Source organism: Aspergillus luchuensis, chromosome 8 (genome assembly GCF_016861625.1).
Source record: "Aspergillus luchuensis IFO 4308 DNA, chromosome 8, nearly complete sequence".
Taxonomy (NCBI): domain Eukaryota; kingdom Fungi; phylum Ascomycota; class Eurotiomycetes; order Eurotiales; family Aspergillaceae; genus Aspergillus; species Aspergillus luchuensis.
The window spans coordinates 224,914-242,186 of NC_054856.1; the positions used below are offsets into that span (position 1 = coordinate 224,914).

The 17,273-nt window shown below is 50.7% G+C and overlaps 5 protein-coding genes across 5 annotated transcripts; 2 read left to right on the forward strand and 3 right to left on the reverse strand.

The window, feature by feature from the left end:
• Positions 1-320: 320 nt before the first annotated feature.
• Positions 321-1,114, forward strand: cyp5 (putative peptidyl-prolyl cis-trans isomerase; the record flags this gene model as incomplete). Its single annotated transcript, XM_041681064.1, has 3 exons — positions 321-332; positions 406-471; positions 548-1,114. The coding sequence occupies 3 exons, from the start codon at positions 321-323 to the stop codon at positions 1,112-1,114; spliced, it is 645 nt and encodes a 214-aa protein (XP_041548044.1).
• Positions 1,115-1,769: 655 nt separating this feature from the next.
• Positions 1,770-3,229, reverse strand: zpr1 (zinc finger-containing protein ZPR1; the record flags this gene model as incomplete). The annotated part of the gene is made up of 2 exons (XM_041681065.1): positions 1,770-3,029; positions 3,104-3,229. The coding sequence occupies 2 exons, from the start codon at positions 3,227-3,229 to the stop codon at positions 1,770-1,772; spliced, it is 1,386 nt and encodes a 461-aa protein (XP_041548045.1).
• A 3,330-nt stretch (positions 3,230-6,559) lies between these two features.
• AKAW2_80085A (Zn(II)2Cys6 transcription factor) lies at positions 6,560-8,766 on the reverse strand (the record flags this gene model as incomplete). The annotated part of the gene is made up of 5 exons (XM_041681066.1): positions 6,560-7,216; positions 7,266-7,775; positions 7,830-8,469; positions 8,529-8,657; positions 8,717-8,766. The coding sequence occupies 5 exons, from the start codon at positions 8,764-8,766 to the stop codon at positions 6,560-6,562; spliced, it is 1,986 nt and encodes a 661-aa protein (XP_041548046.1).
• Positions 8,767-11,033: 2,267 nt separating this feature from the next.
• Positions 11,034-14,598, forward strand: AKAW2_80086S (RTP1/Tango6 family protein; the record flags this gene model as incomplete). Its single annotated transcript, XM_041681068.1, has 3 exons — positions 11,034-11,106; positions 11,163-11,751; positions 11,799-14,598. The coding sequence occupies 3 exons, from the start codon at positions 11,034-11,036 to the stop codon at positions 14,596-14,598; spliced, it is 3,462 nt and encodes a 1,153-aa protein (XP_041548047.1).
• Positions 14,599-15,142: 544 nt separating this feature from the next.
• Positions 15,143-17,122, reverse strand: AKAW2_80087A (RNA lariat debranching enzyme; the record flags this gene model as incomplete). Its single annotated transcript, XM_041681069.1, has 1 exon — positions 15,143-17,122. One exon carries the CDS (start codon positions 17,120-17,122, stop codon positions 15,143-15,145), a length of 1,980 nt encoding a protein of 659 aa, XP_041548048.1.
• Positions 17,123-17,273: the final 151 nt, after the last annotated feature.

Consider the following 17,273-nt stretch of genomic DNA (forward strand, 5'->3'; position numbering starts at 1 on the left):
TTAGGAAACGGTGGATTAAATGCGGTTGACGATGGTTGGTCGGAGGAAATTGGGTGTATGTAATCGCAATAACAAGCAGATGGTGTATGCGGAGAAATACTCATAAACCGTATACACCAAAACCAATTGTAGAGTAACTTGTGAAGTTGATGTAGGAATGGGATGTGGTTCTGCTGGATGGAATATCACGACCGTCATGTGATCTGCAGATAAATGCGCTCCGCATCGATGATCGCCGCAGCTTCTCCGTCGTTCATTGCGCCCATATATCCCACCCTACTTCCATTCGACTATCAGCAGATAGCACAGACTCACACATCATGTCTGTAACAGTGAGTGCATCCCCACCATTACAACACCATAAAACCAAACGAACACTACTAACCACCTCCAACTCCACTCCAGCTCCATACCACCCACGGCGACCTCAAAGTCGAGCTCTTCTGCGAAGCAGTCCCCAAAACAGCAGAGGTACATACTTCCCTCCCTCCCTCCCTCGCGCACCTCACTCCACATCCCCCAATGAATTAAACTAACCACTACACAGAACTTCATCGCCCTCTGCGCCAGCGGCGCATACAACAACACGCCCTTCCACCGCCTCATCCCGGGCTTCATGATCCAAGGCGGCGACATCTCGCTCAACCCGTCCCTCACCTCCTCCTCCTCAGCCAACTCTAAACCCCCTCTCCCCTTCGAAGACATCCCCAAAGGCGGCACATCAATCCACCACCCGCAAGCCCTAAACCAAGAGATCCACCTCCCAGCGCTAAAGCATAACACGCGGGGTATCCTCTCAATGGCATCCCGCCCCGTGAAGGACCGCACCGCACCGGGATCGCAGGGCGCCACGGGGGCAACTATAAACGGAAGCCAGTTCTTCGTGACGTTTGCGCCGGCGCCGCATTTGGATGGAGCGAGTACGGTATTTGGGAAGGTGCTGAATCTGACGGCGCAGGATGAGGGCGGGGATGTGTTGGGGAGGTTGGAGAAGGCGAATGTTAAGGTCGATAAAAAGGGGAGGGTGGTGCAGCCGAAGGAGGGAGAGGAGGGGGGGTTTGAGGCGTTGAAGATTCAGAGGGTTACGATTCATGCGAATCCGTTTGCGAAGTGAGGTGGAGGGGTATTTGTGGTTGGTTGATATGTTTTGAAGGGTTGGTTGGTGTGGTCATGGTCATGGCCATGCTTTATGTCAATTGTGAGATGTGAAGACGCCATGCTTGATGCGAACTGGAAACTATATGCGGCATCAGGTGTCGCTCTTGCAATGGCTCAGCTCGCCTCACTACTTAAGGCTACCAGCGTCGCTCAGTACCTCATACAATGTCCGTAGTGGACTGAGGTTTGAGCTGATAGAGATGCTGGGCCGAGTCAGATACAGGGCGAGGACCCGATTGGGATGGCCAATCTACTATATTATAATGATAAATGAAACTGACAGACGTTCATCTATACATGGTCCGTATATGATATCTCTAAAAGCATACATCATCAATGAACTTTTCTCACAACCCATGGATATCACCCCCATACTATGAGTAACAAAAAGTGGAACACCCCACAACCACACCATATGACAATGCCAACATGCACCGGATATCTAGAAACAAAACAAAAGAAGAAAACAAGGCCGAACGTAGAACGTCATCGCAATGCATATATACGAAGGGGCCAAGTGTGTGAAGTTCATGCACATCGTAACAGAGACAAGACCAAGGTCGTCAAGGAGAAACAAAAGCAGAGTCTAAGGGTATAACGGAGTGAATTCATCACTGCTGCTCTTCGGCAGGCTTGTTCTCCGCATCCTGCTCGTATCCCTCTGTCTTCATGTCCTTCAGACCGAGCTCCTCTTCCTCCTCATCAGTGCGGGTGTACTCCTCCGTCTTGATCTGGGGATCAGCGGCAGGAGCACACAGGTCCTGGACGTAGCTGTTGGCCATGGGGTCCTCGAGGGTGATGACGAACTTCAACTCGCCGCTAATAGCAGCGTCGAGACGCTTGAAGAAGCGCTCCCACTTCTCCTTGTCGGAGGAGGCCATGCTGTCTCCGCCGGAGCCGGTGGTGTCGTCGATGTCGTAGATCTGGCCGCGCAGCTGGTCGCGGATCTCGGTGAGAAGACCCTCGACGGTGGTGAAACGACCACCCAAGGTACCGGGCTGGACGGTAACCTCGAGCTGCTCACTGTAGAGCGCACAGGTGTCGGACTTAAGGATATCACGGGCAAGATCGGTCTCGTTCTCGACACTGAGGGTGATACGCTTGCCCTTCTCGGGGACCTCGCCACCAGTCTTGACTTCACTGGTGCGGTATCCGCAGTGTTCACAGGAGGTGCCCCAGACGTACACCTCCTTGAAGTAGGGGATGTCCAGTTTCTTGAAGTTGGTAAAGCACTCCTTGCTGCAGCCGGGGCATTCGGAAGGCAGGCTATAAACCTTTCCTGCGATAATATCGTCCTCCTCGGCTTCGGCGGCACCTTCATGCTGCACAGCGTTGGGGTCGGCAGCGATACCAAGCTGTTCATTCTGCTCGTGGGTACGAGGATAGTCGCGGCGCTTGTACTTCCTAACGTCATCGGCGGTGGTAGGAGCAATCCAAGAGTTACCGGTAGGGTCGTCGAGGGAGACAGTGAAGGGGTATCCCTCGCGGTCGAGCATGCTCTTGAGCCTATCAATGATGGGCACGAGGGCATCGTGGAGTTCAGGGGCCTGTTCCTTGCGAAGAGGCTGCTCGCTGGAGAGAGACTCGTAAATATTCTGGATAACACCCTCGACGGTGGTCATCTGGCCGTCGGTCTTGGGCATCTCGATACCCAAAGTCTCGAGCTTGAAGATCGAGGTATCACTGCGAATGACCTGGCGCTGCATGTCGGTCTCGTTCTCAACTTCGAGGGTGTACTTGGCGCCCTTCTCCTGGATCTGACCGGCAGACTTGACGGAGTTGTTCTTGAAGTGGCAGTGCTCGCATTCGAACGATTCGAGGATAATGTCACGGAAGAAGGGCACACGAAGGAGCAGGAGTCTGGTGGTACCCTGTTCGCAAAGTTAGACTCGTCATCCACAACAAGAAACATGATGTATTTAGGAACCACTAAGGAAACACCTACATTCTCGTGGCAGTTGGTGCAAAGACTCTCCAAGCTCATAACACCAGTGTCATCATTGCGCTCCACCAGATCACCAGGCTTTTGGAATTGCGACTCGGGCTGAGTCTGGTTCTCGTCGGCGGACATTGTGAAGGGGGTATAAGCACTGGGTTTGATTTACAGTGAAAGAGAAGTGCTGAAAGAATACAAAGATCAAAGGACCGTTTGCGCCAGAGAACACAGAAATGAAGGCGACAGGAAAATTTAAGCAGCAATGGCGGGAACGTTCCTTTGCATTCCACTATCGCCGTGGCGGGGCAAGTTTTTTTTTGGAGGGGCACCCGAGTATTAGTCAGCCGGGGTTATTGGGCGCCAGAAATAGCATGATTTTAAAGATATTATAGATGGATTCGCGATGGTTGCAATAATATCCTAGTATGCTTATTAATAGTATATATTGTGGTCATGTAGACATAGACATTTCCGTAGATATCTCCTGAATTCTATGCAGGACGTTGCACACATCACACCCAACCATCGGCTAAAAGCACTGTATGCTTCCGCCCAATAACCCTGCTGTAGTTAGCCAAGCCAACTTATGCGGACTGGGGAGACTTATAAGAAAAAAATTGGGCCGTTCCCCCGAAGAGGAACGGCAGGTTCACCGACTGAAAACATCCCGGACTGTTCGGCTACTATACTTCAGGCAGTAAATCCATCTCCCTTTCCTGTACGGAATCCCGAGTTCAATTGCAGTGCCACCGTGAACATCAATAGAGCGCCTTCTCTTCGTAGCTAGCTCAGCCCGATCCTGAAAGAAACACCAGCATCCAGGCAATATGGCATGGGAAACAACGCGAAATCAAGCAGACAAGCCTAAACTTTGATCCCCGTCAAGAGGTCCCGCAGAGAATTCCCTGTACGTATCCCAAAGCCCACAATGCTGGAAGATAATGCTTCGACCAAAAGCTGGTTCGATCCTGAGTGTCGCGACGGAGAGGAGAAGGGCTCGCTCGGTATGAAAGGCAGCGACTGCTGATCATCGGGCTGTTTCTGGGAGCAGTGTAGCACAGAACCCTTGGCAAGTAACTGAGCAGTTGAGGAATGCAATCGTCAAGTGAACGCGGTTATGGCACAGGTATGCCTCACAACCTCCCCAGGGAATCGACCCTTTACTATCCAAGGCATCCCAGTCGAACCTTAGATCAAACGCACCATCTCCCTATATCTTTTAGGCATGTTTCCTGCGCATCAATTGACATTCCAGCGCCACTTGATCTGACTTCTTGTGTGTGATACAGTACCCCCAGGGACAGGTTTTTGTTTCCTCCCCGCAGTACGAAACATTGGGGGGCATTCAAAGCGGACAAAGAACATCCCCAAAAGCCGCTTTCTTCTCCCCAAAGGGAGGGACCACGACCGAAACCGTAGTCTGTACCAGCGCCCATCATCTATTTGCAATCTACATTGCAAAGAGACGGTTAACACGGGCGATCAGGACCTTCTATAGAAGCGCAAATCAGTGGCTGGTGCCGCGATTTGGTGCCACCTAGCCTCCGAAGTGGACGAAGTACAGGAAGTTGCAAGGTAGAAAGCAGGTACAAGGGTCCCAGGCCCCTCGAGATTGGAAGCATGTACGGGACAGCACAGGGCCCAAGACCGTGGACGACCGACAATGCCTGCATATTGAGCATCACCATTACATGCCAAGTCTGATCTGGTGCCGGAATGTGACAACAAGCCGAAGGTCGGATGGCATTGCATAGAAGGCAATGACCAAGCATGAATCATCCTGCCCGACAGTGAAAATGGACCTCGCTGCAATATAATCACTACGGACGTGCCTGGACACAACCGAGAGATTATATTGGTTCTGACGAGTGGATACATTGACATATCGGGTTGATGACAGTGTGTGGGCAGTTTGTTGTATTCGAGATGATCAGCTTGCACATGTAATGAATGATGCCCGCAGTATTGCCCTCAAAAGCACGGTATTACCACCCTTAGATTGCTCCCTAAGACAACTCCAAAACAGAGTTGCCCGACATGCTTCACCTGCTTTCTCTCCAACTCTAGTCTTCCAGGCATAGAGTGACAATCCGTAGTGATCAACATGTAGCGCCCAGCATTGGCAAACCGACGCGTGCCCTTTTCAGGAGCTTGTAATTAACGCATGATAAGCCGTCTTTGATTGCCTCCGAGGAAGCTCTGGGCATCGGATTCCTTTCATATCGTCGATCCCACCAGGGATCGAGCCCACTAATCGGTACATCCGCCATGCAACCCCGTGAAACTGATACCACCGAATGGCATCGAACTGATTGGTGTCTATTAGGGTTTAGTTCCCAAGCTTTCTCTTACCGCCTGCTCCTAGCAGAACGCGAAAGACAAAACTTGAGAAGCCGTTGGAGGGTAAGATCTGTATAGACGCCCGTAGCGGGCGGAGAGGCGAGATCAAGCGGCACTCCGGAAAGAACAATGAAAACACGTCCACACATCTTCAAAGGTATAGGGTCCAATGGAGATTTGAGCTTCTAAGAATCAACTTTGACTGAGCGTCTCGAACAAGTAGAAATCAATAACTTCAGGGAGCTGGTTGAGCCAGCCAATGTCACAGCCGCTGTGTTTGGGGAAGTAAAAGGACGAGACTGAAATGATGCGCCTCGAGTCGAGCCTCCAACGGACGCGACGCGTGATCACGTGATCACCAGCCGCCTGCAAAAGGACTGGAATGTCCTCGCGCCCAGTTATCCATGTTTTGCATTCTCTAATTGCTTTACAGCTAATTGACTTTGGTGCTGCTCTGTATTGTTTTTGCTTGGACATTACGCCTTTCATAACTAGTTGTCAATGTATATATCTGAGGGACATAAGAAGCATCCTTAGTGCCGTGACTCCATGACGTCATTCAATACACCTAGAGTTAACGTTAACCACTAGACCCGGTAGACCATAATCACCCCAATTCCGCTTCATTCCTCATGCCCACAAAGGTTCACTATACTGTGGACTTTGGTAAATGTCACGAGTCGCCACTTGCTTCCACCTAATATTTCTGCAGCTTCTTCTCCCGCATTGCCGATTCAGCATGGCTGGATGGCCTTCCGATTGGCATCTTAGTTGCCATTGGGCTCCAGGCATACTCGTTCCGGCCCGCTGCTATGGTTGCTTGCGGAAGGGCTGGCTTACTTGACCTTCTAGTATTCTCCCAATGATTGAATGTGTGTGCCGCTGTGCTACACGGTCTGAAATCGCGAATTTTGACACGGTCTTGATCGTGGCGAACACTAGGGACATTATCCAATAAGGTGTAGGCGAATCCTCGCAGGACTGTCAATGTCGGGGTCGAAAATCATACCCCTTGTGGACTCGGAAGCCTTGAGCGGTATGAAGGCGAGAGCACACCATGCCGGGGTCGGTCCCATTTTCTGGCTTCTGATCTGTTAATGACGACATTAACAGCCATACGTCTGATCACGAAGTCCACATGGTCGCGGGCCATGCAGCAATAGTAGCATGGTCATCGATGAAAAGGTCATATGGCTGGATAGCATCTATTTCATTCTCTGACCTGCCCAGAAAATCCTGCATTGTCGGTTCTAAGAATGCCATCTCGGTAGTATAGCCCGTAGCTGGCACTATACTAATTGCATGAGGATCTGCGGCCGGGCCTCCAGCCGATAATGACGCGAGGGAGTGTCTTGGTGTTTGACTGCGACACTCATGGCTATCATTAACAACTCCAGAGTTGGTTGCCAATGTTTTCTTGACACGCTTGAGGTTCTCGTAGAATTCAGCAGCAGCAAGATTGCCGTGTTCACTCATCCTATGCAGGATCTCAATGGCAGTATCTAACGACTCCAGATCTGCCGGGTTTCCGATCGTTGGCAAAAGACTTGAGATCACCAAGGCAATGCAAGACGAAAAGAAATACTGGGCGTAGAAATAGCCGTACATAGGCAAAGAGCCATTAACCCACTCTTCTATGATGAGTGCATGGGAATGCCGTGCAGCATGTATGCAAGCTTCACTAAGAGTGATGACCGGCTGAGGAAGGTCTTCGCTATCATCACGGTTGCTGTGATGTAATAGAGCATGGAGTAGGATGGGTCGAGTGGCTAATATCACGCACTACGTACTGTTAACGCAAAGACCCAGCGTGGATGAGAAGGAAACTGACCTGATTAAATTGTAGGTGTAATGATACGATATGCTTCGGCGGAGGAGAGTCCTCCGAGCGCAACTTGATATGTTCTGGGAGCGATTTAAGCCAGTCTTGTAAAGCCAGCAAGAGCTGCTGCTCCCGCTGAAGAAATGACTCTGCATGCTGTTTGCGACAATATATCTTGTCAATGGTCTGACCAATGATCTGCGACAGACGAATACTGGCGACAGAGTAAGCTGTATCTGAAAACTGCTCCTCAGCAGCAGGGCTGGCAACGTCGGTAGGCATATCGACATGGATATCTTCGTCGCGTATCTGTAGCGGGAACCCAAATTTTGACGTATACATGCGGTCGAAGACATAGATAGCCCACCACAGCCGAACGCGATGCTGACGTTCTATAGGATCAGTGCATTGTCGCTCAGGAATATTATGGTTGAGCCCGAGGATCAGGCCCAGACGCATGGCGCTGCCGACTAACATATAAGCCGAGTGTCGTCTGTTGAGGAAGTACGAGTACAGCGACTGATTAATGCGATTAGGACTAGCTAAGATATGCTGAAGAAGCAGTTGACTTACGAGTAGTAGCAAACTTTCCACATGGATGACACCTGGTCTCTCGGGCAGAATCGGAATTAGTCCCATTGCTCTTACATAGTACAACGTGCCTGGAACTCGGCCCGTTGGTGACGAATTGGCCCGAGACGAATAGACCTCGCCCAAGGCGAAAAGGGCGAAGAATTTGCACATAACAGCCGGATCGTCGCGTAGCGATGGAGTGCGGTAAATGGATTCGAGGTGTTCGATGGTCGACTTGCGTAGAAACAGATGATAGACGCGACTCAACTGGTTGAAAGCAATACGAACCAGTAGACGAGCCTGTGCTAGACCGGGCCATTGGGTGGCACCCTCGAGTAGAGATGACTCGGGGGTGTATTGCGTTCGAGCAACATGCGCCGTATTAGGATCCCCCGTAAGGAACTGGCGCAAGCGCGTCGCGAACGCCGTGCATGCTGCATCACCCATGTATATAGGAGGAGCAGAAGGGTCATATGGGTAGAACCAAGCCCGTTCTCCGAGAAGAGGGTTTTGCACTGGCGGGTAGGACTCTTGTGGAACAGACCCCTCGGCAGTAGTGGCAGATGAGCTTTGAGGGGTACTAATGGAGCGTAGCTGTTCTCTTAATTGAGCGTTTTGGGTAAGAAGTTCGTCGAGATAACTGGTGTACATCAGGATACAATACGGCTAAGCAATGGGTAGATGATGGAGGTTGCTTACCTCTCTTGCACCTTGAGCTTGCGATCACGTAGAGTGTACTGGCACTCATCATCACAACCAGCCCGCCGACATCTCGAACAAGGCTGTCCGCCAGAGCATTTGACTTTATGGGCGTGACAACGGTGGCAGCTGCAGGAAGGGAACTAGTTAGCGCAATTGCTAAGGAAGAAGCCCGAATGGCAACGCACGCTATAGGCTTCTTATTATCACGCTTGGGCTGTTGCTTAGTGACGGGCATCGGTGAATAATTTATTTCAGACTATTGGAATAACCTGCATGCGTTGATGTTGTCGGCAGTCCGATCCTTCGCCGAGAGGCAAGACGAAGCTCGCCTCTCTTATTCATCCTTCGGCAATTTGGTCACATGCCGAGGTCTAACCTTAGCCAAGTATGACTTTCTACTAGTGTCAGCCCCGCGGCGCCCATAAGCATAGAACAATAGACGTGGGTAAAGAGAAAAAAAAACAATAATTGTTTGTGCTCTTATTGAGTGACTAATAAAAATTCCTTCGATATGTATCCTGATTGCCGATATTATACTGTTGTAAGTCTGTTCGCTGCTTCATCCAGTCACGCAGTTGTAATCGGTTCCGTGACGACATGCCGACGGTTCTATGAACATATAACCGAACTATATAATTACGCAGGGACAAGGATCCAGAGCTTTATGGCTTCTCGTGAGAGACTACTCCAGCAGCTCACTGTCTAAAAGAAGAAACATACTATAAAACATTATATTTTGGTCCTACTCACAATGCTTATACAAAGACCATATTTGGATGTTCATTTCCAACTGGAGCATGGCTCTGCCGATTTCAGTGTCGGAGATGACATCAAGGGAACGGCTTACATTATCCCACGAAAGAGTATCTCTCCACATCAGCTAAGCATTTACCTCGAAGGTATGATCTAATTCCTGTTTACAGTTGCAACTCGTAATGATTGTTTGTCAGGCAAAGTCAAAATACAGATTGACAGGACCGAAAACGCGGTGCCACTTCCACCGTACACAGCATGCCAGACTTTTCTTCGCATAGAACAGCCGCTCGTGCTCAAATCATCAACAGACTCGGGACTACTGCAAGGAGGTATGAGACACGAGATACCATTTGGGTTCAAGGTTCCGCCAAGGATAAGAGGTTCGGTGTGCCAGCAATTTTGTCACCATCAGCAGGTCCAGGAAGAGCATTCACTCCTTCCCCCGAGCATAGGGCAATGCGACATGACGCCCAGCGAGATATCGGTCGAATACAACATAAAGCTCAGCTTGGCACGGGGCATCAACCGAGACGGGATGCCAGTAGTAGCTGAATGGGCATGTCCATTGTTTATTCATCCGCCGCGCATAGAACAGGCACCCTTGCTGGTTCCGGAAGACAGCAAGCATTATTGCCTTAGTAAAGAGAAATCCGTATCCAAGTTACCGATATCTCTCTCTCGAATTGGAGCGCTGCTGGCGCGGACGGCACAGCCAGCTGCTATTCAACAAGCAAAAGCCATGGTCAGATACTTACCAATCGACTTGCAGTTCCAAGCAATATCCGAACCACATCTGCCACAGTTATCATCAATGTGTGTCTCATTGAATGCCATCACCACTTTCGGCGAAAGGCCAGAAATACATCTTCCAGAGGCTATAGGTTCTTCAGCATGGGATCCTTATCGTCACTCTTATGTGCAAACAGTATCTCTAGGGACTTCAACCCCGAGCCCGTTGGAGTGGGGAAAGCGCCATTTCACCGAGGATCCGGACTCATCCACGGCCAGCGCCGCGTCAGGGATAATCTACAGTACCTCAGTAAAGGTGCCTATCAAGTTCCCAGAGAGTCTGAGCTTGCCGCCTACGTTCAGTTACTGTCTTGTTTCCCGAATATACTCTTTGACGGTGACTCTCCGATTCCGCATACCAGGGCAATGGGCCCGAACGACTAGCCTTATATTGACAGTCCCACTTCAAATATGCTAGCTCATAGCATAGAGCTATGCCTAGACCCATTGCTAGTTTTTGGCAAGTTAGAGGAGCGAAAAGGAGTCATGCAGCTGAAATGGTACTCAACTACGTACTAGTGTGCGAGAACCATCTTTGCTAGACGGCTATATGACGGCTATTTATATAGTTGGTAGCTTGAAACAAAAAAACCTGCTAAAGTTGGCATCATGCCCTGGACAATAACTTTGTGACTTGAATGTAACTAACTTGATATTATACAAGATTAAACATGTTTAAAAAGGCAAAAAAATATATGGATCGGAGCGTTTCATTTATCGGATGTTCATGTCGCAACAACAGTATACTTATCCATTATAGCAGCTAAATCGAAGTTGCCGCCCGGCCCATTACACGCTAGACCACATTAGAACTAGTCACAAATCATGTGATACGCAACTTGCAGACATAATGTGATTAGGTAATCACTTCTAATCCATTCTCTGGACTCGATGGAAATAGGCGTAGGATTGTAAATGCGAGTATTGGGGTAAAGGAGAGCTCTCCATGATTGAAGGATGAGTGAATCAGTACGGGTAAAAGAGGCCTTTGCCGCCGTGAGTGTGTTTCTCGAATCTGTTCTTCAACGAGGTATGCAAAGCTCGATCCCAGAGCCGTCTGAATGTCAAAGCTAACCGAGAATTTAGATAGCGTTCAGAGCCAAAAGGTGCGGGGGCAGTCTCTAGTAGAAATTCTGAACGAGACACTCCGTGACGATGAGAAAAGTACTGGGTCTGTGAGGAGGGATGTCATCATCAAAGCTTTGAGCCTACTGTCTCTCATCCATACTGCTTTCGTCACTCCCTCCAGTGAGGGCGATCGGCCCAGCCAGACCGGCCAGGAAACAGAAGATGTTGCCCTGGAAGATGCAAAGAGACGCAGGCTACTTCTCGCTCTATTGGATCTGATTGCTGTGGAAGGCATATACCCGTCACTTTCGAGAGGTCTTGGCCTACCTCTACACCAAAGGGTGTTCTCGGCTCTGCCTGCTGGGGTTATTGCTCAACAACAACATCATGCTCAAGAGAGTCCCGAAGACGAACATCTCCTCGAAAGGATATGGGTCACTCTTTCGAACATCATATTCGATGCAAGAATGAGCGTTCAAGATGTCATCCGTGGCCGAATCCTTAGCGACATGATCAGTGCAGCTGCAGACCTGGCTTATAACTCAAAGAGCCTCTCCGACGATAAGAAGGCTATCTACCGTCAGGAGGTGGGAAGACTGATTGAAGAGTATGTTTTACATAAAAGTTCCAGCCACAGCTACTGACTTGATGCAGGACTCCCAGCCCTGTGTTGCTACCAACATTGTCCAGTTTCCTGCAGTCGGATCCTGCTCCGTGGTTCAAATCTCTGGTCTCTAGCGAGCTGTCACGAATCCCATTACGCCCCGGTGGTGTACTTCAAACTATGGTCTTTCTGGCCTCTCAGTTTGCCCCGTCTCTGGGAGCCGAAGCTCAGGCCCAGGCATCGAATGGCCCAATTTTCACAGTACAGGGTATAATGCAAACGTCCCGCCTGCTGTCTTCAGTTCCAGAAGGAATGGACCCGGTCAAGTACTTTTCCACAATAGCACCGCAGCTACTGGAGTTGCTTGACGGGGATGACCCTGACCTCATGAAGACAGCAGCATACGTTATTGGAAACGGTATCTTGGGTAAAAGAGCCTATGGCGCTCCTGGGACCATCGGGCACTCCATATTCTTGGGGCCCATCTTTAAAGCGCTTACTGCGGGGCTTGATGCTTCCTCAAAGAAATGGATAGCTGCCGCTGATGAGTTTGACCGTGGATCATCCGACCAGATTCAAGTAGCCGAGCCGACGGTAGTATTAGCAGTCGACAGATTGCGAACCTTAGTCCTTCAACCTCCGAATCCGGGTCTCGTGAAGCGACTCGTCCACCCTATTCTAGTTCCACTATGGGGCCTAGCTTGCTATGCAATGGAACATCAAAATATGACACTGCATGAGAAAATCTTGACTATCCTGCAGACATATTTCGGAATATCAGTTGGACTTCAACCATTACAGAAACTCGTCGACAACCTACTCTATGATGGTGGGGAAACGTGGACTTATGATTCAGACTCGAAGAACAAAATCTTACTGCGGAAGCGCAACACATCAGAAACGAATCGCAACATTGTCCGCCTCGTCGACATATTGCAGTCTCGCACGAAACTCTTCGTCAGCTTATTGGACGCAGACCCCAGTAGCGAAGAGCGGACAGCTGATATCTTCCTCCACGTCAGTGAAAGCTGGCTGGTAAAACCTACCTTGGATGAGCGTTCGATGGATAGATTGCGACTATCCCCGGAGGAAGACAACTTCAAGAACATCATGCAGCAGTTGATCAGTGCCAAGGTAGCTGAAACGCTACTCGACAATTTCAAAGACGTCCTTTCCCGTCGACCTCTACGCGTGCTCGAACTAATCAAGCAGATAATCGACAGTGAACTAAACCGAGCATACGTGCGGAGCAAGAAGACCATGGGAACACGGTCAGGCAAGGTATCCCTATCGTCACTGGCCAACATCGTCGAGCCAGACGACACCGGAAAGGAAGAAGCAGCAGCAGCAGACACAGACTCCGCCGAATCACTACCAGCCGTATTCAGCCTTCTATCTACTGTCCTCGCATCACCCGATTTCACCATCTCACCTGAGACTCTTCCAGTGCTCGAAGCCATCAAGTCAAAGCTCGACGATCTAACGCCCCATCTCCCATCCGACCTCTCCAAACCAGCAACCACATCATCAATGCTCATTGAAATTCACCTCGCCAACCCCGAAGGCGAGACCCCCATAACAAACAAACCAAGCACCGAAATAGCCGACTTCGAAACCCACCGTCGCGCACTATCCAACCTAAACTCCGACCTCGCCCCAATCCAAGCAGAAGGCTTCTCCCTCCTCTCAAACCTCATCACCAAAGCCTCCCCTGTCCTCGACATCCCTTCCACCCTGACCCTCCTCCTCTCCATCATAACCGACACCTCCGAAACCCACAGCACCGACGAATTTATCTACCTAAACGCCATCAAACTTATCGGAACCCTCGCATCACGACACCCCCGCACCGTGATCAAAACCCTGGTAGACCGCTACATCGACAAAACCGAAACCCACACACTCGACCAAAGACTCAAAATCGGCGAATCCCTCCTCCGCACCGTCCAGGACCTCAACGACGCCCTAATAGGCGAAACAGCCAAACTCCTCGCCGAAGGCATGATTGCCGTCGCCGGTCGACGCGCCCAGAAACCCCAAGCCCAAAAGACGCGCAGACAGCAACTCGAGAAAGAGAAACGGAAAGCAGAACGCGAAGAAGCCCGCAAGAAAAAGGAATCGTCCATGCCCCCAGGATGGAGCATCTCCACATCTACATCCAAAATCCAAGAACTATCAGACCAAATACAGAAGGAAGTCGACGCCTCGGACTCCGAAGAAGACGAAGAGCAAGCCGCCCACTCCGCGAACATCATCTCCGCCTGGGCAGCAGGCGCAGCATCTGACTCCGAACCAGAGGATCTCCGCGTCCGCGCATCCGCATTATCCATTCTAGCTAGCGCCATTCAAACGAACATCCTCGGTCTCGGGCCCTCGGTTATCTCCTCCGCCGTGGAATTAGCCCTCGCGACCCTGACACTAGAACCGGAGGTCGAGTCCGCTATCCTGCGACGCGCGAGCGCCATTCTCCTTCTTGATATCCTAAAGGCTATGGATACCGTTCGCGAGAATCGCGGTAGTCAGGCGCTGGGCTTCGGGTTCTCGCTTTCGGATGCAAAGGGTGTTGAAATGGAGGGGGGAGCAGCGACGGTAGGGAATATTCCGCACATGTTGTCTTCGCTGAGGTTCGTGGAGAGTCGGGAGACGGATTCGATTGTGAGGGGTCATGTAAGGGTGTTGGTCGAGAGTTTGGAGGCTTGGTTGGAGAAGTCGCTGTTGTGGGGGATTGGGGCGAGAGGGGAGGATGAGGAGCCGAGGTTGGAACTTGGGGATCGGATTGCTGGGTTGAGAGTAAGTCCTCTTGCTGGTAGGGATGGGGGTATGAGGCCGAGGATTGAGGAGATTGAGTAGTGGAGATGTAGTTGGTAAGTTTTTAATGAACTTAGTTACTGTTTATTCAGTCTTTACTTTACTGTCTACTACTGCGCGAAGATTATGCTTGATGCTTTGGTTTTTCATTTCCATTATCTGTACTGTGATCCAGTAGGAAAATAGCTATTTCGTGAACGCGTCAAATGTACTGAGTAACTCCGAGGTCACCGCGATTTCAAGGCATAAATGACAGAAAATGAGGATCGACTTTCTTGAAGCCATTCTCTGTGAGAGACATTAATGAGAAGGGTAGAGCTGGTCTCCGTGTCCATTAGGATGTCAGATAGAAGAGATTAGAAGTGTAGTTTGCAGCGAGAAATGAAATGAAGACAGATTCGATAGATAGCATCGTGGCATAGCTGTTTCGATGAAAGAAATATGAGAAGAGGCAAGTGCCCAGCACTCCCTCATCCGCTGTACTTCCTTTGCGCCGTGAACATTGCCGCAACGCAGCTGATAAGCAACCGTGTCACAAATGGAGCCAGCCTTCGGTAAGCGAAGTGCAACCTGGGGAAATGTAGAATTAGTAACGGTTGCCGCGTCCGCGACCTCCACGTCCGCGACCCCGTCCAAAGCCAAAGCCGCCTCGACGAGCCCCACGGCCCATACCACCTCTGTTACTACTAGGACGGGGCCCTCTGGCCATTCTAGCTTGGCGTTCGGCGTCGCTCATGTCAAATTTGTTTTCGATGCCGATCAACTCGCAGAACTCCGCGGTCTGAGGATTGGTGTACTCAATCGGCATCTCCTCAGTTGTCAAAGGTACACTGGGATCGTAGATGGGCGCGGTTTGAGTGAAGTTCTCAGGGACGACAAGCTTTCCAGGCTTCACGACGTTCTCCTCGACCCACTTCTCTTCTTCGAGGATCTGGGGCAGGTACACGACGTCGCCCTTATCCGCAGAGGGTCTGGCGTTGGGATCCCCAAGGTGGAGGTCGTTGGCGAACGCACGTGTGATTGCGAGCCATTCTTTGTCGTACTCCAAACGATATGGGCGTTCAACCTTCTCTCCATCCGACTCCGAAATAGGATTTATCTCCAAGAGCTGGAGAAATTCGCGGTTAGGAAGACATTTGTCTAACGCGAGGAAATTGGTCACGTTGTTTGCAATGGCTTCGGGCAAAGGGCCGTTGACCGGATAGGGATCAGGCTGGGGCCGTGAAAAACTGGCAGGCAGCTGGTTCCTGACATCCTGTGAGACATCGGTCGCTTTAGCTGGCTCTGCTTGAGAGGTGATATTGTTTCGTTCCAACTGAGTCGGAGTGGACGTCATTGCGGGAGAGCCACTATTGCCTGAAACCGCCGTTTCAGGCTTTGCCTTACTTGAGGCATCGTCGGAGTCGCTGTCTAGATCTAAGTCGATCTCGTCACTATTCTTCACAACATCCGATCCATGATCAACCTTCTGTTTCTTGGGATTCTGCTGTTCGGGACTGACATCCCTCTCGACGCTTGCAATTTTCCGATTTACGCCGTCCATATCAGTCTCCACCCTTTTCCAGGTCAGGTTGTGCCTGAGTTCATAGGGGTTCGGCCCAGGATTCTGTGCCTTGCCCGACAAATAAAGCTCGTTTTCAGCCGCTTCGTTTCGGGCAGCAACGACGTGGAAGTTGTTCCACGCTGACAATTTAGTCTCCATGCTGCTAGCTGCTTCTCCAGCCGATACGTCGGTTTTGGATGGCTGATGAGCAGGTTGTCCACTCTCTGACTGCAACTGAGAGGCTCCGGTGCTTACAGCGTTGCTCTGACTCTGCTTATCAGGGTTGGCAGTAGAAGCGGAGGCCACAGGCTGATTCAATGGGTTCTGGTTCTCTTCACCGAGGACCAACGAAGTGAATACCGCACCATCCAGCGCAAATGGAGCGCTTGGACGCTGACCGGCATCAGTTGCACCAGAAGCAGCCTGTCTCTTGGCCGCGGGATGCTCAGGAACGACATATTCAGCGTGCTGCACTCGGGCCGCGAACTTAACGTGTAAGTGGGCCGAAAACCAATAGGCTGGGCGCAGCCGATCAAGAACATGCTTGGCAGCCATACTACCAAGTCGGCCGTTTTGAGAATCCTCGCGGAACCCAATTTTTTTATTGAATAAGGTTTCAAAGTCTCCGCTACGCTCGACCGTCTTAGGCCAGTCGTGGGATAGTCCCAGATCAACCTGGGTGCGGATTTGCAGCAATTTGCGGACATCGAGTTCCCTCACGTGGTAGATGCTTTGAACGTCATCGCTGTTGTACGGCAGTCGTTCAAAATGAGGTCTCCGGTAGTCGTATCCCTTCCAGATGCCAGACATGCCGGCGATGCGAAGGGGCCCACACCGGATAACGTTGGCTGCACCGAGGTAGTAGATATTGGGGGCTACCCACCCGCCGTAATACAGCTCAAACAGGTGATTGCTCGCCTCGTGGTTCCCTCCCACAAAAATGGTCAGGTATGGAGCAACACGCTGCCCACTGTAGTATTCATGAAAGTCACCCAACTCTCTGTATTTCATCGGCACTGACATGCAGGCCAGATCATTGGCATTTCTGACAGCCTAGTTTGAGGTTAGCAGGAGAGACAGGTGAGTTGACAGGGGCAAAAACAGTCTTACCTGGAAATCGCCGCCAATGATCAATAAATCGACACCATCCCACCCTTTTAGGGAGGCAGCCTTA